The sequence below is a fragment of the Alligator mississippiensis genome, chromosome 4, assembly GCF_030867095.1.
Source record: "Alligator mississippiensis isolate rAllMis1 chromosome 4, rAllMis1, whole genome shotgun sequence".
Taxonomy (NCBI): domain Eukaryota; kingdom Metazoa; phylum Chordata; order Crocodylia; family Alligatoridae; genus Alligator; species Alligator mississippiensis.
This window is the reverse complement of record NC_081827.1, coordinates 56,380,550-56,401,339: the sequence shown is the minus strand read 5'-3', so window position 1 is coordinate 56,401,339 and position 20,790 is coordinate 56,380,550. Positions and strand designations below refer to the sequence as shown.

Below are 20,790 nucleotides of genomic sequence, written 5' to 3'. Positions count from 1 at the left end.
AACTTGCCATTCTGTTGCACAGTTGCTACTTTTGATCACAAAGCAAATACATATTTCTCTAGCAATAAATTAAATGAATGCAACATGTTCTGTGTAAATGTTAATAAACTTTAAAAAGAATTTTGGAGTCCAACTATATAATAAATCATAGAATCATAGAAAGTTAGGGTTAGCAGAGACCTCAGGAGCTCATTTGGTCCAATGCCTTGCTCAAAGCAGGACCATCCTCAACTAGATCATCCCAGCAAAAGCTTTGTCTAGCCAGGTTTTGAAAACCTCCAAGCATGGAGCTCCCACAATTTCTCTGGGTAACCTGTTCTAATGTTTTACTACCCTTCTATTGAGAAAGTTTTTCCTAATATATAATCTAAACTTCTCTTGCTGCAACTTGAAACCCCTGCTATTAAATCCCCGCACAGTCTTCTCTTCTCTAGACTAAATAAGCCCAGTTCCCTCAGCCTCATGTGCCCCAGCCCCCTAACTTCACTGCCCTCCACTGGACTCTCTCCAATTTGTCCACATCCTTTCGGGGGGGGGGGGGGGGGGGGGGGAGGGGAGAGCAAAACTAGACATGGTACTCCAGATGTGGCCTCAGCAGTGCTGAGTAGAGGAGAAAAATCACTTCCCTTGATCTGCTGGCAACACACCTACCAATGCATCCCAGTATGCTGTTAGCCTTCTTGGCAACAAGGGCACATCGTTGGTACATATTTAGCTTATTTACCACTGTAACCCCCAAGTCTTTTTCTGCAGGACTGCTGCTTAGCCAGTAGATCCCCAGCCTGTATTGGTGCATGGGATTGTTTCATCCTAAGTGCAGCACCTTGCACTTGTCCTTATTGAACCTCACAAGATTTCTTTTAGTTCAATCCTCCACTTTGTCTAAGTCACTGAATCCTAGCCCTACACTCCAGTGTATTTACTACTCCCCACAACTTGATAAAATTCCTACATTTCAGACCTTTTCATGATAAAAGCAAACTGCACAAGTATTTTTATTAAAGGAAGGCCACTGACAGATATTTAAAGGTGTGACGGGATCTGATCCAAGACCCCGACAATTGTGCCTCCTGTCATGCCACAGGTGTTTATACTGTCAAGTAGCAAGCTGGGTGCCTGGCATGGGCTCCATGCCCTCCTGCAACCAGGAGCCCATATCAGTTGACTGATGCTCCCAGCCTTAGTAGTACATCCAAGCCCTTCAAAGCTCTGTTATGCTCCCCAGCTTGGGAGTGCTAGTCAGCTGATTGGCCCTGACCACATGTTCAATTTATGGCACGAAGGGAAGTAGCCACAATCTTATTACACAATTTTGTGTACTAACTTTGTGGCTTATTCCCTGTTTTATTGCATCATTAACTGAATGAATGTGTGGTCAGCCTACTCCCTGACACGATAAACTGTAACCTTTAACTTTTAAACTGTAACCTCTATTAACTGTACATTCCCCCAGTTCCTGGTTCAGGTCCCTGAACATTCCCCCAGTTCCCAGTTGGATTCCTCAGGTCCCTGATCTTTCCCCCAGCTCTTCCCGGGGGACCACCGATGCCAGCTGCAATGGAAGGCCTGCAGCCTGGGGGGCTATACCGGGGTCTTCCCTATGGAGCTCAGCCCAGAGGCAGGAGAGCCAGTGGCGGAGCCACTTGGAGTGCAGCCCTGGCTCCGAGCGCTGCCCTGGCTAGAGGCTCTCCCCTGCCTCCCACTACCTCCTGCCCCTCAGCTTTCTGGGCCTGGCAGAGCCGTTCAGAGTGCAGCCTGGTGGTGGGGGAGAGCCAGGGCTGTGCTTGGAGTGGCTCTGCCAGCCCCATGGAGCTCAGCCTGGCAGCAGGAAAGCCAGTGGCAGAGCCACTCCGAGCACAGTTATGGCTCCAAGCGCAGCTGTGGTTCTGAGTGCAGCCCTGGTGAGCACAGCCCGGCAGCAGGAGGGTCCGCAGTCCCATGGAGCTGAGCCTGGTGGCAGGAGGTGGTGGCCCTAGCTTAGCCAGTGGCTTGCAACCACCTCCCACTGCCAGGCTCAGCTCCGTGGGGCTGCGGAGCCTCTCACCACCGAGCTGTGCTTGTAAGGGCTGTGCTCTGACACTGCTGCCTGATGCCGGGCTGAGCTCCATGGGGCTGGCAAAGCTGCATGGAGCACAGTTCTGGCTCCAAGAGCAGCCCTGGTGAGCACAGCCCAGCAGTTGGAGGCTCCACAGCCCACAGAGCTGACCCTGGCAGCAGGAGGCGGCAGGAGGCGGCAGAGAGCCAGTGGCAGAGCCACTTGGAGTGCAGCCCTGGCTCCGAGCACAGCCCTGGTTAGTGGCTCTCCCTTGTCTCCCACCTCCAGGCTCAGCTCCATGGGCCTGGCAGAACTACTCAGAGTGCAGCCCAGTAGCGCGAGGCAGCGAGGGCCAGGGCTGCGCTCCGAGCAGCTCTGCCAGCCCTACAGAACTCAACCTGCCCTCCCAGCACTGCCACCAAGCACTGGGAAGAGCCTGGTGCCACCCCTGCTGCAGCCCCAGGAGCAGCAGATGCCACCTGCCTACAGTTGCTGGGCTGCATCGTGCCCTGAACCCTTTGGTGTGCCCTGAAACCCCCTGGCATAGAAAAAACCAAACCAAAACAACAACAAAACACAACTAACCCACCTGCATATTTCATAACTGTAGTGCAGGAGATTAAAATCTCCAAATGGGATCACTGCCAATGTAGATCAAACTTTTGCACATTTTAACATAAACATTTAATCAGCGTCAATTCTTTTTACTGTTTAAAAGATACCTCACAGGTATTTTGAGTTGTAAATTATGGTATGTCTACTAAATTTAAATATATGAATTAGTATTCAGCAGGCTTTGGGGTAAGAGATTTTGCTTTTACAATGTTTTACTTACTTGGCTGAAACTTCAGTATATATGCTGTCAAAATGCCATTTGGGTAAGTGGGTAAACCCCATTCCAAAGTGAGAGAGTCCAGCATTGGATCAGTGATCTTCAAAAATGAAGGTGCACTGGGAACTTGTAAAAAGAATATATGTAAATTAAAGTGGATTACACAGATATGTCTCAACCTACTGTGGCATATGTTCTGTACTGACCTTCCACTTACTTTCAGTTTTCAACACAAAAACATAATGTTTAATAATTATGGCTATAATAATCCCTAAATATAAAAACAAGCCCACAATGTGTCATTTTTAAAATTTAACAAGTTTAGTTTAATTCCTTGTGTTTCATACCTCCTTCAGGAGTCTTAAATATTTTGTCAGGGCTTGCTGGTCCTTCCCCTTTACCATTAACAACTCTCACATTCAGCCTGTAAGAGCTGTAAGGCTCCAGTCCTGGCAACATTCCATGCGTTCTGTTTCCATTAAAGGTCAGGATCTTTTTTTCCACATGCCGTCTACTTCTTTGAGATAAACTCTGCACTTTCCAATAGTAAATCTAAGTGTAAGAACAAACAAAAAAATATTAACAAGGGACCATTGCAGTATTCTTGTAGTGTAACCTGGGATTGTTAAGATTTTTCATGAATACCCTGATACAACTAAAAATATAGTTATTTATGGCTAAACTGTGGGACTTGGCAATGAGTCCCATTCAAGCAGCAGCTCAAAGTTACACTGTTCCTGAAATGGATCAAAGACCAGACTATGATGAATAAATCTCACAGATATAGGCAATGCATCATAGGGCACGGGAGGGCATGTGCCCTCCCTGACTGTGAGCGCTCTGGCTGGTAGGGGGGCACAGAGAGTGCTAGTGCCCGCCCTGAAATTGGCTCCCCTGGTGGCACATCAGCAGCAGAAGTACCAGCACTGGCACGCTAGGCAACTGGCTACTGGAGGACCTCCCAGTCATGCCCCAGTGGTGTCCCACTAGACTCAGGAGGCACCAGTCGCCCGTGCTCACAGAGATGTTTGTTCATGAAGGAAATAAGGAACTGTATTAGGCTGAAATGGTTGACAGATCATGATAGGAGACCTGGATGTCAACCCTACAGCAAGCTCTACACAGGTGGAGGAATCTGCTTGTCTGCATCTTAGTTTAAGATCAGGTTGGCTGATGAAACATCTCTTAAGTCAATGCTAGACATAAATAATTTCTTAAACAAATAAACAAACAAATAAACAAATATTTTCTCTGAACTCTGACATGGTCTTGTCTTCCTGTCAGTTTGTGCCCTCTGGCTTATGAATGCTTGCCAGTCTAATTGCACTGTGCCATCCATCTTTACAGCTGCAGAGGTTATATACCGAGATTGTATTACTGCACAAGGTTAGACTGTTAGGGTATGTCTGACCTTAGGAATGCTCCTGAGAAGCACACCCTGTCTGTGCACATGTTTCTGCTCAGCACACACCAAAACCTGAGTGAATTTAGCCTTGAATAGAGCCTGAGCACAAGCCATGCACTACACCTGAGACAAAGCCTGAGTGTAGCTGTGGATGAGCGCTCCCAGCTATGTTAAACCAGCCATACTGCCTAATTGCAAGTTTTTGGGATGCACTGAGAAATTCGTTTGCAAGATGTGCACTTCAACAGTGCTCCTAGAGGTGCTACAGAGGCAGTGTAGACATACTGGGTGTTTCTACACATGCTCCAGGAGGCAGGTGGAGGGGGCACTTTAATTAGAGTGGTGCTAGAGTCTTCTGGTGCACAGTAATGACCATGCTCCAACACACTCGATTAATTGAGTCTGCTGTAATTATAGAGCATTGGAGCAGCCTTGATGTATATGTATAGGCACCCACTATCTCCCCCTTTTTTTCTGGTGAATATGAACATTATTTTGAATACCTTGACCTTTCTGCTTTCATATTGCTTTTTTTCTGTCTGTTCTTTCTGGTACGCTTGAGCTGTTAGGTAAAGTTTGTAATTTATAATTGGGGGAGAAATTGGGAAATATTATGATTGGGGTGAGAAATGTGTACCTGATATAAGTGTTATAAAATATAATGCAAGGAAAATATGAACTAAAAATATTAACACAGTAAAAAGGGGGGAAAAGCAGCAACATTATTATAATATTTCGGCTTATAGTAGCATTTTTTCTATGTACCAACTTTTATTCTCTTGACCAGTCTAGGATGCCAGTTATGAGACAATGAAAGCTGAACTCCTGGCAGCACTTGAATTAAAGCTAAATAAGGTCTGAGTCATGACACATAAATACAAGACAAACTTTTCAAGAAACTCTCTACCACCCTTGAATAAAGAAATATCACCAGTTAGGCTGAAAATGGTCTCTGACTGAACTGGTATTGAAGGACATGTTCCCAGGTAACATACACTAAGCTTCTTAAAAACAGACCAAATGGCTGGCCTGTTCATCCGGAAGCTAACAGTATTGCTACTTCATACCAGCACAGTACCTGTAGTACAAAGCTGCTTGAGCTTTAATAGTTTTGGAAAATGGGGTGATCTGGAAGGGAAGTGTGAAGTTCATAGAGAACTTTTTTATGTTGTTCGTATAATTTATAGAACAGTCAGGAGAATAAATTACAGCAACAGAAGAGCAGCAATGTCAATCAAAATGCTTTTAATGCTTTTTTCAGTACCTTTTTTAAACCAAAATTATTAAGAGCTCCCAAGCATATTAAGAGTTACGTCTGCCTTATTCATGTGCAGGTGTTTGAGGATGACCTCTGTAGTCTTATTTAGACTATAGCTAGCTTTACTGACTGGCTTTCAGTCTTGTGACACTTGTGGCCAATCTCTCCAGCCACTCATGTATACATCCCTAACATGATAATACACATTAGTTAACCCCAGGCTTTGAAATCCATGATGACATTATCATAGGACACTTTAATTTGGTTCTAGTACCATATTAATATTTTTGATAAAAGATCATGAATCGCTTTGAGAATTATAAAAATAACTATGACATTTGAAATACAGTCTGTACATTCTGTATCTGTAAAATAGTTATCTGGGCAGTAGTCAGATGCAACCGTTATGCTGGTATTGAATAGCACCAGAATACAATGTTACAAAGTAACAGTTACTTCTGCATGCTCCTTTGATGAAAAAAGTATAGAAAAAAAATCATGGCAAACTTTAACCCCATTTCATCCAGAGTTAAAATTACAATAATGTAGTTAATTTGTATCACTGTACAAAGAGAGAGAACACATTCTTTCTTTCTTTCACCACACTGCATTCTCTGAGGCCAGCCAAGAGCAACCTCCTGCAAGTACCATCAGTATGTCAAGTCTGCACGGCAAAAAAATTTGGGAGGTCATTCTTGGAAGTGGCTCGCCAGCTCTGGAACTCCCTCCCTCTCAAGGATCCTCTTGAAAGCCTGAGCCCTGGCATCTTTCAGAAGTGCTCTAAGAACTTCCTATCTGGGCAGGCATTAGGCAAACAAATCTAAGCTGCAATATTGCTTGATGGGTCACTGTTTTATATTAATATTCTGGTGCCCTTTTAAGTTGTTTTCTTCTTTTGTTGCTTACTTTTCTCTTGTTGCTCTCTTGTTTTAAAAAAGTTATTCTATTCTCTTACCACAAGCTGCCTTGAGACTTTGCTGGGACGAGGCATACAAATTGCAATAATAAATAAATAAAAAGAAATAATATAGTGCGGGGGGTGGAAACATTTTTGGGCAGAGTGCCAAAAACACCTTGACATGTAAGATGTTGGCATGCTAGGGACAGACAGCAGGGGAGCCATGAAGGGCCCAATCCTTGTTGTGGCAGTGTAGCCCCGGCCCCTTCCCCGAGGTGTTCATGCCAAACAAAATGCCTCTGTGTGCCACACACTGGCACCTGTGCTGGGGGAGCCTACCCCTGGTATAGTGGAAACAGTATGACTGTGTTAGTGTGGTGTGTTACCTAGTCTGATATACCCTGTTCTCAGAATGATTAATCAGCCCAGTTGCAGTGCCACACATTAACTTAACTATACTGCTGCTGTTATCAAGTATACTCTGTCTATTGGTCACCCTCACCACTTATGGTGGTGTTGAGAAACAACTTTTTTACTACATCATTTGCTTTTCACAACCAGACACCTACTTCAGTAACGTTTTACTTATAAAAAGGAGGGTTAAAATAGCTTCTGTAATTACTTACTCTGTATCCTTGAAGGTGCCCTCTGACTGTTTTTAGGGGAACTGGGTCCCAATGCACCTTTGCTAGTGTGCTGTTAATAACATGGACCTGCACATTGTTGGGAGCAACCATTGGTACTGTGGGGAGAGATGCAACAAAGCCCAGGTCAGAATCAGAGGATACAAGTGGCACTTTGAGATCTACTTCATTTGACAACTTCATGTCAAAAGGGGGCTTCAAGACTACCAAGGTATATGAAGGCTTTACTATTTTTAAGAGATACAGACTGATCAATCTATGCTTAGTACAGAAACAAGAAAAATTCTCCTCTAACCCACACATTTTCAATAATGTTTAAATTCTACTGAGACTTGGTATTTGACCTTTTTTAATTAGTACACCGTGTCAATCTATGAAACTTACAGTCTTCTCCAGAATGTCCAATCACCTCTGATGGCTCTGGTGCATATCCCAAGTCATTTAAAGATTGTACTTTTATCTCATATGGAACAAAGGTTGGTGTACCAGACACAATATATTTAGAAACATTTGCAACAATAACAGAAGTCCACTCATCATCAGCATCTTTCTGGCGCCAACTGACTTTGTATTGGAGCCCTGGTCCATTGGACTGAAAACCGTTTAAAGGCTAAAATTAAAAAAAAAAAAAAAGTTAATATTTCAAAATTGTTCTATAACACTTGTAAAGAAGATAGATCCAGGGTCATAAGAAACCTCTGGATTTGTAATGAAAAGGCAATGTAATTTACCACTACATTTACTCAGTTTTATACAAGGGTAACACTACTGAAATTTCCAAATGAGACTTCTATTTCATTTAAGCTGATGTGAGTCACTAGTTTATCAAACAGATGCAATGTCCCATATTTTGAAAAGCAGAGAGCCTAACACCAATTTTTTTAGTCATAAAATGTAACAGTGTTCCTGCATTCTTGATGACAGTACTTCTTTTGAAGCTGAAGAAAGCTATTATAGAAAGCTGATGGGAAGCTGATTTTACAAAATAGCACCGTTAGGGATCTGAGTTTTGCAACAGAACAAGAATTCTTGTCACAGGAATGATGGTAATATGATGCCATGAGCAGAAGGTATAGTAATCATTTGTTTATAATAAAGCTAATTGAAGTGTTAGGATTTAAATCTGAATCTATTTGAAAATTATGACCCTAATAGATCCAGACCAATACATACATATTTAAACCTTACAATAATGCATGTAAACACTTTGGACATAGTAAGTTAATAAGTCAATAGTGTGATGGAGAAACTAATAACCAACTATGGTCCCTTGAAATTCTCTCTCATTGTGACGGTTCATTCCCATTTTTCTCCGGTACAGCTGCATACGGACATTCATTTCTACTGGAGGAAATTTCTTCTAGTAGAAAAATAGCTGAGGAGCTGGACTGACATTCCCTCAGCCCCATGGTTCAAGAGTTTCATAGACAAGCCCCAGTTAGGAATCACTACAGAGCTGCTCCTGCCACCCCTGCCCTTGGGGAACCTTGCTAATTGACAGCCTGCCTGTCCCCCTGCCTGGGAAAAGGATGGGCTGTCAACTGCCATTTGCCAGTTGCTGAAAAGCAGCAGTAGAGACAGCTCTGGGAGGGCTCTCACCCTGGGTAAATGCTCTTCCATCCCACCATTCAACTCACTGGCAGGAGTGGAGCATTCTCTCAAGGTGGGGACCCTCCCAGTTCTTCCCAGCAAGAGAATGGTCCTTGATTCTTCAACACCTCTGGGCTGCCCTGAAGGAATGCAGGGAGGGTGTGCATATGTGGGCATTCAGACACTGTGGCAGAGGCATGGCAGCCTGCCTCACTCCACAATTTTCCAAGCTGGTCCAGAGCAGTGCAGTAGGGTAGCAATTAACAATCCAGCAGCTGGAAGCAGGACTTGGGAAAAACCTTGCCAACATGGGTCCTGCTCCTGACTCCACCTGGCTTCCCTGTCACCCAGCAGAGTGGTGGGGTGGTGATTTAACAGTTGGTGACTGGAAACAGGGTCCGAGTCCTGCTTCCAAGCCTGTACCCTTGTGGTGATTCTCCCAGTAGAAACTGAATGTCTGTACCTGACCCACATCACAAGCAGCAAAAGCCTGGACAAGATAACAGATTTCTGTTTCATCTCAAATATGCTCCAACCATGGCTTCATTTAGTTTACTGATTGTTATTTCTCTAGAAAATGCTACTTAGAGGCTAAAAATCTTACCTCCCAGGTAATCACCAAGTTATCAGGTTCCGAGCCAATCCCTTGAATGCCAGAAGGATTTTCATCTGGGTCTAGAAGTTAAATATTTCCATATGAATATTCTTTGAATTCTGGATAATTCATAGCCATCTAAAGAATAAAATGATTACTGATAAATGATAATATTTACTTACTTGCAGCTTTTGTCAGGTATTGTTCAGATGGTTCACTTGGCTGACTTCTACCAATCTCATTGACAGCTATAACTCGGAACGAATAGTTAACATGTGGTGATAGCTTTAATTGTGCAGTTGTCTGAGTTCCAGGAACTTCCGTCTGGTAATGCCATACCCCTGGTTCATGCATTACATCTTCATATTCAATGAGAAAATCTACCAACAACAATTAAATTATGTCAAAACTGTAACCTTTCCCCAGGCAACAGAGTAACAGGATAATTTGTGGATGAAATTATCTGAAGGCAGTAATAATACATTTTTATTAACCCCCACTTCCACCCCTCCCCCCCGAAATTAAATAAAAGATCCTAACAAAAACCAATATCTCAAGCATGGTTCTCAAAAGCAGCCCATGCAGAGAAATGTAAAGGACACTTTATATTATTTATTTGACATACCTATTAATACCATATAAATAATTATTTATAGATTCTTGTTGATCTAGTATATTATCAGATTAACATGTTTTTATTGTGACTGTTCTTGGTGCTTGAATATCAATGCAATGATACCTTAGAAATATCAGAGTAAGAAAAATCTTCAGGCATAACAGAAAAGGCAGAGAGACTCCTGCCTGCTGTCATGAACATGGAACATGCCTGGTTTGAGCCATTTATAGGTGTGTAGGATAAAGGAAAGGTCTGAAGCAAAGGGTAGAAATGTTTTCCAGTGGGGGGCCAGAATGACCCAGCTCAGATCTGAGGTAGACCAGCACTAGGACCTGGCCACTACCTCCTATTCCCCCCACCACACAGCTACAGCCCACGAGCAAAGCTCCCTGCTGCCACATGTCATGGAAACCATCATGTCTCCACATCCAAAAGCTCCAGGGGCTAGATATGGCCTGTGGACCATACGTTGCTGACTCCTGGTCTAAAGCATTTTGCCTCATATTTGTCTTTAATTTTGATATATTACCTGAATTCAGTGAACTTTCAAATGACTATCTGTTGTCTGACAATGTTTTTTATAACTCTAGTTAATTTTGAGATAAAGGCCAGTATCTGGCTCAGACTGTGACTACTTTGCACTACTGAAACAGTGCAAAAGGTCCCATATGCTATTCCCTTGGGGGAAGTGAGTACTGCCCTTTATAAGGAAATGTCTGACTACTGGGATCCAGCAGAGCTGCTATCACTGCCAAACCTGTGTGGAAGGGGTATATCATAGGCACAGAGAAAAGGAGAAAAGGTATTTTGATGATGAGTGACTGTCATAAGGATCCCATAGGTCTGTTACAGGTGGTATAAAGAAGCCCTCAAGTATTAGCCCTAACCATTTAGAGAGTTTGATAAAACAGAAAGTCAACCACCTGAACATCCGTCCTCACATGCTATATGAAACAGAGCCCCACTGGAACTAGGGACTGACAAGAAATGTCCAAATAGGAGAAAATGGCAATTAGGAACAATTAGCATGGATTCGCCAAGGGCAAGTCATGCTGGACTAACCTGATTGCATTCTATGATGAAGTGACTGACTCTGTGGATGAGGGGAGACCAGTGGATGTGGTGTACCTTGATTTTAGCAAGGCTTTTGATAGTCTCCCACAAAATTCTCTCAGGCAAGCAAAGGAAGTATGAGCTTGATGAATGGATTGTAAAGTGGATAGAAAACTGGTTGGAGTTGGGCTCTGAGAGTAGTAATCAATGGCTCAATGTCTAGCTGGCATCTGGTACCCAGTGGAGTGCTTCAGGGGTCATTTTTGTTCAAGGTCTTCATGAAAGACCTGGAAGATGGCACAGAGTGCACCTGCACCCTCAGTAAGTTTGCAGATGACACCAAGCTGGGGGTAGTAGTAGATATGCTGGAGGGTAAAGCTAGGATTCACTGACCTAGACAAATTGTAGGATTGGGCCAAAAAGACTCTCAGGTTCAACAAGGAGTAGTGCAAATTCCTGCACTTAGGATAGAACAATCCCATGCACCAGTACAGGCTGGGGGTTGACTGGCTGGGCAGCAGCTTTGCAGAAAAGGACCTGGGGGTTACAGTGAACAAAAACTCTTGGCGCTCTGGTGTAGTGCCCGAAGACTGGAAGAAGGCCAATGTGGTGCCTATCTTCAAGAAAGGGAGGAAAGTGGATCCGGCTAACTATAGGCCCATCAGCCTGACTTCTATCCCAGGGAAGATCTTAGAAAAGTTTATCAAAGAGGCCATCCTTAATGGACTGGCCGACGTCAACGTCTTAAGGGATAGCCAGCACGGGTTTGTTGCGGGTAGGTCTTGCTTGACCAATCTCATTTCCTCCTACGACCAGGTGACCTATCACCTGGACAAGGGAGAAGAGATTGATGTCATATTTTGACTTCAAAAAAAGCCTTCGATCTGGTTTCCCATGATCACCTCTTGGAGAAACTGGCCAATTGTCGCCTTGGGTCCTCCACGATCCACTGGCTGCAAAATTGGCTCAGACCCAGAGGGTAGTAATTGATGGAAGTCACTCATCATGGTGCCCTGTGACCAGTGGGGTCCCCCAAGGCTCTGTCCTTGGACCCATACTGGTCAACATCTTCATTAATGATGTGGACACTGGAGTCAGAAGCGGACTGGCCAAGTTCGCCGATGACACCAAACTTTGGGGCAAAGCATCCACACCAGAAGACAGGCGGGTGATCCAAGCTGACCTGGACAGGCTCAGCAAGTGGACGGACGAGAATCTGATGGTGTTCAACACCGATAAATGCAAGGTTCTCCACCTTGGGGAAAAAAAACCCGCAGCATCCTTATAGGCTCGGCAGTGCTATGTTGGCTAGCACTATGGAAGAAAGACTTGGGGGTCATCATTGACCACAAGATGAACATGAGCCTGCAATGCGATGCGGCGGCTAGTAAAGTAACCAAAACGCTGGCTTGCATTCATAGATGCTTCTCAAGCAAATCCCAGGACGTCATTCTCCCCCTGTACTCGCCCTTAGTGAGGCCGCAGCTGGAGTACTGCGTCCAGTTTTGGGCTCCACAATTCAAAAAGGATGTGGAGAAGCTTGAGAGAGTCCAGAGAAGAGCCACACGCATGATCAGAGGTCAGGGAAGCAGACCCTATGATGACAGGCTGAGAGCCCTGGGGCTCTTTAGCCTGAAAAAGTGCAGGCTCAGGGGTGATCTGATGGCCACCTACAAGTTTATCAGGGGTGGCCACCAGTATCTGGGGGAACGTTTGTTCACCAGAGCGCCCCAAGGGATGACGAGGTTGAATGGTCACAAACTACTTCAAGATCGTTTCAGGCTGGACATAAGGAAGAATTTCTTTACTGTCCAAGCCCCCAAGGTCTGGAACAGCCTGCCACCGGAGGTGGTTCAAGCGCCTTCATTGAACACCTTCAAGATGAAACTGGATGCTTATCTTGCTGGGATCCTATGACCCCAGCTGACTTCCTGCCCTTTGGGCAGGGGACTGGACTCGATGATCTTCCAAGGTCCCTTCCAGCCCTAATGTCTATGAAATCTATGAAAAAAGCTGAATATGAGCCAGCAGTGTGCCCTTGCTGCCAAGAAGGACAATGGCACACTGGGCTGCACTGGTAGGTATCTTGCCAGTAGGTCAAAGGAAGTGACTATCCCCCTCTATTCAGCACTGGTGAAGCCACATCTGGAGTACTGTGTTCAGTTTTGGGTCCCCCACTACAGAAAGGATGTGGACAAATTGGAGAGAGTCCAGCAGAGGGCAACAAAAATGGTGCGGGGGCTGAGGGACATAACTTATGAGGAAAGACTCAGGGAACTGGACTTATTTATGCTAGAGAAGAGGAGACAGAGAGGATTTAATAGCAGCCTTCAATTACCTGAAGGGGAGTTCGAAAGAGGATGGAGCTAGACCAGGGGTAGGCAAGATATGGCCTGCAGGCTGAATCTGGCCCGTGAGACCATTTTACCCAGCCCACAGAGCCCCTAAAAAATTTAGAAAATTAATATTTATCTGCCAAAAATGACAGAAGCTAGGGGCAGTAAGACCCAGGGGAAGCCCTGGCAGGCTCCTGCAACAGCAGGGCCCACCTGGCTCCGCCGTCCCAGCCAGAAGCCCCAGCAGGGGCTTCTGGCCTGGGACCATGAGGCTGTACCAGTGTCAGAAACTGAGGTAAGGGTGGGGGGTGGGGAGGGGGAAGGGCAGAGACAGAGCCTGGGGAAAAGCAGCCTGGGGAAAAGTGGCCCCTCCCCTGTCCCATGACCAGTGCCCCCTGCTGTAGCTGCTCACAGCCAGCTTGGGGCTGCCCTGAGCAGGGACAGGCAGCCCCATGTGGGCTGCGAGTGGCTGCAGCGCAGGGCACCGGACATGGGGCAGGCGAGGGGCCACTTTTCCCTGCGCTCAGCACCAGCTTGTAATCCACCCCTGCAGCCAGCCTGGCCCTGCGCCGGCCTTGCCCATTGTGGCTGTGCCACAGTGGGAGCAGCTGCTCAGTGTGGAGGAAAGTGGCCTCCCTGCTTGCCATGCTGGACAGTGTTTGTCACCGCCGCCCCTGTGCTGGCCAGCACATGAGCTGTGGGCGGGCAGCAGCAGCAAACACTACACTGGCATGGCAAGCTGGGGCGTTGCTTTCCTCCGTGCTGAGCAGCTGCTCCTACTGTGGTGCAGCCCCGACGGGTGAGCTCGAAGCTGACGTGGGGCCCAGGCTGGCAGCGAAGGCAGGTTACAAGCTGGTGCTGAGCGCAGGGAAAAGTGGCCCCTCACCTGCCCTGAGGCTGGCACCCCACGCTGCAGCCACTCACAACTCACATGGGGCTGCCTGTGCCTGCTCAGGACAGCCCCCCCCGCTGCAGCAGGGAGAGCTGGCCACAGGGTGGAGGGTCCCCTTTTCCCCGTGCTCAGCACCAGTTCATTCCCTACCAGCGAGCACAGGGTCAAGGCTGCATGCTGCCCCCTGCCGGAAGCGCAGGGCTGGGGGGCACTGGGAGTGAGTGGGTGCACAGGGCCTGTACCTGTGTGTCCCAGGGCCAGCACCAGCAGGGCCCAGAGCAGGGCAGCAGGGGTACAGGGTCCCGGCTGACAGGGGCTCTATGGAGCCAAGCCAGCTTCCCCCTCTCCCTGCTGGTGCAGTCCATCCCAGCTCTATAGACAGACTTGTGCCAGCCTGCGCCCTGCTCTGGGACACACCAGTGCTGGCCCTGAGACACTGGTCGCAAGATATTGGGACATTGGTCCCAAGACAGTGACCAAGAGATGGGGCACCTGTCAAGGGGTGGGGCACCTGTCAAGGGGTGGCGCTACCCATGCGGCCCTCAACAGTTTGCCAAAACTGGGTAAGCAGCCCTAAGCCCGAAATAATTGTCCACCCCTAAGCTAGACTGTTCTCAGTGGTGGCAGATGACAGAACAAGAAGCAACAGTCTCAAGTTGCAGCAAGGAAAGTTTAGAGTAGGTATTAGGAAGAATTTTCTCACTAGGAGGGTAGTAAAACACTGGAGCAGGTTACCCGGAGAGGTGGTGGAAGCTCCATCCTTGGAGGTTTTCAAAACCTGGCTAGACAAAGCTTTGGCTGGGATGATCTAGTTGGGGATGGTCCTGCTTTGATTAGGGGGTTGGACTAGATGACCTCCTGAGGTCCCTTCCAACCCTAACTTTCCATGATTCTATGATTTGGAGGTTATTATTATTAATATAGTGGTTATGCTAAAAACACGGAGCCATTGCCTGACAGAATTGATAGTCTAAAGATAGACAATCAAATAGAGAGAAAATGAGAGAAACCTGGGGTAATGACTAGTACACAGTTCCCTAGTTACATGGCTGGCTTTATTATTGTTTTCTTTATATTACAAAGATAGTATTGGGAATACTTGGGAGGAATTCAGGACAAAAGTTGGGGCCAGGGTAGTATTCTGGAGAAAAGAAAGGGAAAGGACAAATGAAGAAGAGGGAGTTCAAATGAGAACACAGGCTGGAGGATGAGGATGGAAAGCGCTTTGGACACAAAAAAGGTAGATAGACTACTGAAGTTGTGCAGTGGAAAGAGCAGAGCAAGGAAAAGGCTGATCAACACTCTGACAACAGAGTATGTTATGTTTACATACAGAGGTAGTGAATGGGAATATCATGAGGCCTCAGAGGATATTGCTGTTGAACCCTAGTAGAAAAGGTATAGAAACAGGCAACAAAAATGGTCAGGAACATGGAGAGGCTCCCTTAGCATTAGGAGAGACTAAATAGGCTAGAACTTTTCAGCTTATAGACAAGACAACAGAGATAGAATATGATATTGATCTATACAATGATGCATGGCATGGAGGAAGTAAATAAGGATTTTGCATTTGCTGTAATACAATACTAAAATGAAGGGTTATACTCTGAAATTATTAGAAAGCAATTTTAGAACAAAAATAAGGATATTATTTTTCATCCAGTCTGTAATTTACTTGCAGAGCTAACTACTAAATGATGTTATAAACGATAATAACTAAACTAGGTTCAAAAGAACACTGGAGAAATTAAGGCAGGGTAGGTCCATTATGGTAGTAAACACTGTAGTTAGGGATGCACCCTATAAATTAAGGCTTCACAGGCCTCTGAATACTGTAAGGGAAGAGAGGCAGGGGACTGATCAGTGTTGATAGGCCCTGCATATATATACTATGTCCCTTAACATCCACTTCTTGCCATTGTGAGGTAGTGGATACAGAGTTAGATGGACCTGTGGTGTGACGGATTATTGCACTTTTTACATTCTTGTACTGCATTCCATAAAGGTTCCTCCAAAATGTTACTGTTCCCTTCCTGGAAGTAGAGAGTGGAGGCCTGTGGGCTTGTAGCTCTGCTGCTTTCTTTTTGATTCAAGTGCTGGGATAGGGGGAGGACTGGAAAACTCTAATATATTCCCTTTGTCCTTAGTTTTTGTTGCTGCTGGCTAATTTATGGTTGGGAGTAGAAAGGTGTGGGGCTTTTTTAAATATGTTGTTTACTGAAACTGTCAGAATATGGTAAGGCCAAGGGTGCTCAGCACCCAGCCTGCAAGTCAGATCCAGCCCCTAGCGTTATGTCATCCAGCCCATGGGCTCCTCACAGGTACATGGAGAATGCTGTGGGCCATGGCCCTGCATGCTTGATCAAGCACACAGGGCAGTGCAGGACCCAATCCCAGCGTGTGGGGCTTGGTGGAGGCAGCATGGGCCCTGGCACCCTGATTCCAGAGTGTAAGGCCAGGCAGAGGAGGCTTAGGGCCCCAGTCCTGCAACATAGGGCTAGGTGGCAGTGGCATGGGGCCCTCATCCAGCACAGAGCCAGATCCTGGAATGCAGGGTCTGATCTAGCCATGGACTGGCTCCCACACCATTGATCTGCCTACAGGGCCAGAACTTGGAGCACCACTGTACTATGCTGAAAACTGGCAAGATTCCTCAATGTTTGTCTCAGTGTTTGAGTTTCCCTAGAAACTGGCCTGTTGCCTGTAATTCTGGTACAGCAATTTCCAAAAAGCATGTTTTTTTACTGAGCTGGAGAAACTCTGACTTGCAAACTGCCTTCTCTTTAAAGAGCTAGTTATTAAGCGCTAACCTCTACCATAGTCTGTACAAAAGTATGCTTTTATAAGAACAGCAATAACAGTTTTATTATGCTTCCTATCCTTTCAAGGCACAGCACAATAATTTAAGATATAACATAATTAAAAACAGTGTAAACTAGAATTTGATTTCCAAAACCAGAGTTATATAGGAACACCAACCTCTAGAAAAGATCTGCTATGAGACAATAATGGGATGTACTTATCTGGAATGAAGCAGTTTTACCTCTTTTCCATAATGTGGCATAACTTATGCCTTACATTACTAAATCCAATTTTAGTACACAGAATTGGAAATATATGCAAAGAAACAGTAATGTTAACAAAAGGGTGATCAAAACTGCTACTGTAAATATTAAAGTTATTTTTAACTGGTTTTATAACGCAGACCAATTATATAAAAATAAACATCATAAAATATACTTTAAAATTACGTATATAATCAATATATTATAATCACAAAGTTTTTATACAAGCTTCCTCACCTGTACCTTTTAACCTTTACACTGGACCATTACAGTATCAGATCATGAAGAACAACATTTCATAGTTCATGTAACTCAGGGAGTCTCAAAGACCCAATCTGTGGGATGGATATGGCTCATAGAGGAGCTGTGTCATGTGGCTCACAGAGACAGAAATTTGGCAATGGGGCAAATGGCAGCAGTGTTAGTTGCTGCAGTTCCCATGGCTGTGGCAGCCACCTACTGCTCATCCAGCCACCAAATTTCTGAGTCCCACAGGCAACCCCACAGGCTGGATTCGGAGCATGGAGCTATGCTATCTGGTCTGTCCCTGTGGGCTGGAAATTTGGTGGCAGGACAAATCACAGCAATTAATACTGATGATGCTCACCTCACTGCAAAATTTCTGGCCCATTGGGCAGCCCTGTGAGCTAGATGACACAGTTCTGTGCTCCAGATGTGGCCTCTGGACCAGCTAGCTCTGTGCCACTTATCAAACCCAAGAGGTGGGGAGAAGTTGACGCTCCCTGTTCTAGCTCATTTTTCCATGCATATTTACAGATTTCCCTCACTTTATGCTGTACATGTGTTCCTGGAAAATGGCACATAACCCGAATTTGCATAAAGGAAATCCACTTTACAATGTAACAAATAGGGATATGTCCCAAGACCTCAACTGTACTGACCCCCAGACCCATTTCTACCACTTTTACAAGACAATTTTGGTACTCATCAACAGCAGACAGACAGTACACACAAGCACAGAGTGGCTGTGAATGTTAACATGATGGGGATGGCAACTACAGAAACATGTCGCAGACAACGAGTGAGGGGCACAGATCCACACAGGAGACTGTATTTTGGTGTGTGTCACTCCCACAAGGCACTGCACAAAGCAGCTGACTGCAGGCTTCCACCACAGCAAATGCATGAGTTAATTTACCTTGCATATAACAAATTTTTGGTATAAAAGGGGTCAACGCATAAGAGCAAATTCGCACATACAGAACCCACACAAAGTGAGGGAAATCTCTATTGTACTACTTATGATTCCTGTTAAAACAGGTGTTAACTGCTGGTTTACTGAATTAATGAATATATAAATTACATTAATAGGTCCACAGTGAATAGCAATAAAAACCACAGCTGCTGCTTCCAGTAATACTGGAGATTAAGTCACTTTGTCAGAATAAAACAACAGAAAATCAGGAGGAAAAAAGAAATTCTAAAGTAAACAACAGCATTTCACATCAGGCTCTGACTTGGGCTCTGAGTTTGGCCAAGGGAAGAGAACATCAAAGACTGACGGTAGCCAATTGAGAAAGGTCTATCTTATTATGAGATAATTAGCATAAGCTTCTGTGCTCTTCTATATTGTCATAATGATTTATAAAGGTATTTCTCAGATCAGTGCCATAGCAAGAGGGGGTGAGTGGGGCAACCACCCTGGGTGCTGAAGTGAAGGGGTGCCAACAGGCTCTGCCCAGCCAAGGCAGGGTGCGAGACGGAGCCATGAGCCCCCTGGATCTGTGCACGGGGCGAGGGCAGGCTGCTACTGTGTATTTGCCCCAGGCACCAAACTTCCTTGCCACGGCACTGTCTCAGATAACACGATAGTAAATTACAAGTGACTTTATGATAATTCAAGGGAGTTGGTTGGTTCAGTAAGTGAACTTAGTGAACACCAGTTGGCAGTGACAGTAAGTTTCTTTCTTCCTGCTCTGCCAATATTTTTACATATAACACATTTAGAAGAGTTAACTGAAGTCTAGGTTGTTTTTTTTAAAGTAAGTTGGCTAACCCTCAGTTCAAGAAACTCTTTAATACATTATGAAGCAGGATGTTCTGAGGTAAGTTCAACAGATAACTTAAATGTATTTGTTCTGGTCTGTTCCTACAGAGCCTATGGCAAAGAAAACATTCTTGCCTGAAGTAAAGCCCTAAATGATGTAGCCCACCACTTCTCCACCACTGACTTTTTCTGCTCTATCACAGGCCATTTATTAAATGCGGGGACCTGCAGGAATGGTCTAGAGCAGGGGTGGGCAAAGACAGGCCCATGGGTTGCATCAGGCCTGCAGTGGACTCCATTTCCCAGCGGTCTCTGTGGCAGCAGTTCCTTCTGGCTGCCACTGCTGGACCCAGGCCCAGCGCATGGGCACCCTGGCCCATCCACCTGGCATCCACCACAGGAGGTGGGACCCGCAAGGGCAGGGCACACAGCCAGGTGACTGGGATGGGACTGCAGCTGAAAGTGAGACAGTGGGGTGGGGATGGGGAAACCCTGTGATCCTGGGGCAGTGACAGTGCAGGGACAGGGCAGTGATGCAATCTGCTGCCCACTTGCCTGCCACGAGCATGGGTTCCATGGGCAGGGACTTACAGGGAGCGGATCGAGGCTCTGCCCTGGCCCAGACCCTGTGCCATCATTGCCAAAGGAGTCCAGCCCCAGCTCCAGAGCGGTCTCCCCGAAGCCACATGCCCTGCTCATGCTGCTCCTGGCCGATCTCCATGGAGACCCCAGCAGCACGGGGCCATGACAGAGCCAGGCTGGACCGGGGAAGAGCCCCAGTTCTCCGCCTCTGTGCCCTCATGTCCCCGCGCTCCTGGGGTCTCCATGAAGACCAACAGGGAGCAGCATGGGCAGGGGCTGCTGGGAAATGGAGTCTCACTGCTGGTCGGATCTGCCATTTTGCCCACTCATGGTCTACCAGGAGTGTCTAGGTACCACATGACAAGTATAAAGTGAATCTGTATAAAAATACAAGTTACTCTGCAATGGTAACTAGGTAAAATTTAAGGGCCTGAGATATCCAGGTCAGACTGCATGATACCTTCTGGTTTTACATTCTAAAAAACACTGAAAAATTCCAACAGATCACAAAGTAGTCTAATGGATGAGAAGAATCAAACTATTATGTTTTAAGTTTATTATTATTTAATTATTATTACTACACTTATAAGGCATCCATTATTCTATTCTTTAGGCACACCTAAAAAGTGTATGCTATACTGAAACTACAAATTCCCCCAAATTCAATAATCTATAAATTCATAAATAAGTAATGGCTAAATGAATCTGAAACGTTTACATATAACTACACTACAATAAGGTATAGGTCAAAATTTATTGGAATCAGAAAAATTAAAATACTTAATTCAGGTAGAAGGAATTATGGACAAACATACCTGTAATGGGACTGTTGTTGTCATCTCCTGGTATCCATGAAAGCTGTATGCTTCTTTCTAGATGACCTGTCAATTCTAAATCAAAGGGTGGGTTTGGATGTGCTGCAAACCAAATAAACACACAGTAACTAAACCAAACAAACCAAACAGGGTTTTCTTTTTGACA

At 45.5% G+C, this 20,790-nt stretch overlaps 1 protein-coding gene across 12 annotated transcripts in view; it reads right to left on the bottom strand.

Moving 5' to 3' along the window:
• NRCAM (neuronal cell adhesion molecule) overlaps positions 1-20,790 on the bottom strand; it is a 241,568-nt gene that overhangs the window by 43,152 nt on the left and 177,626 nt on the right. For all 12 annotated transcript variants that reach the window (XM_059725993.1, XM_059725991.1, XM_059725994.1 and 9 more), the window contains 7 exons: positions 20,625-20,726; positions 9,440-9,637; positions 9,267-9,337; positions 7,457-7,682; positions 7,055-7,170; positions 3,215-3,419; positions 2,871-2,993 (listed from right to left, as the gene is read on the bottom strand). In XM_059725993.1, coding sequence (XP_059581976.1) covers positions 2,871-2,993; positions 3,215-3,419; positions 7,055-7,170; positions 7,457-7,682; positions 9,267-9,337; positions 9,440-9,637; positions 20,625-20,726 — 1,041 coding nt within the window. The remainder of the gene's footprint in view (positions 1-2,870; positions 2,994-3,214; positions 3,420-7,054; positions 7,171-7,456; positions 7,683-9,266; positions 9,338-9,439; positions 9,638-20,624; positions 20,727-20,790) is intronic.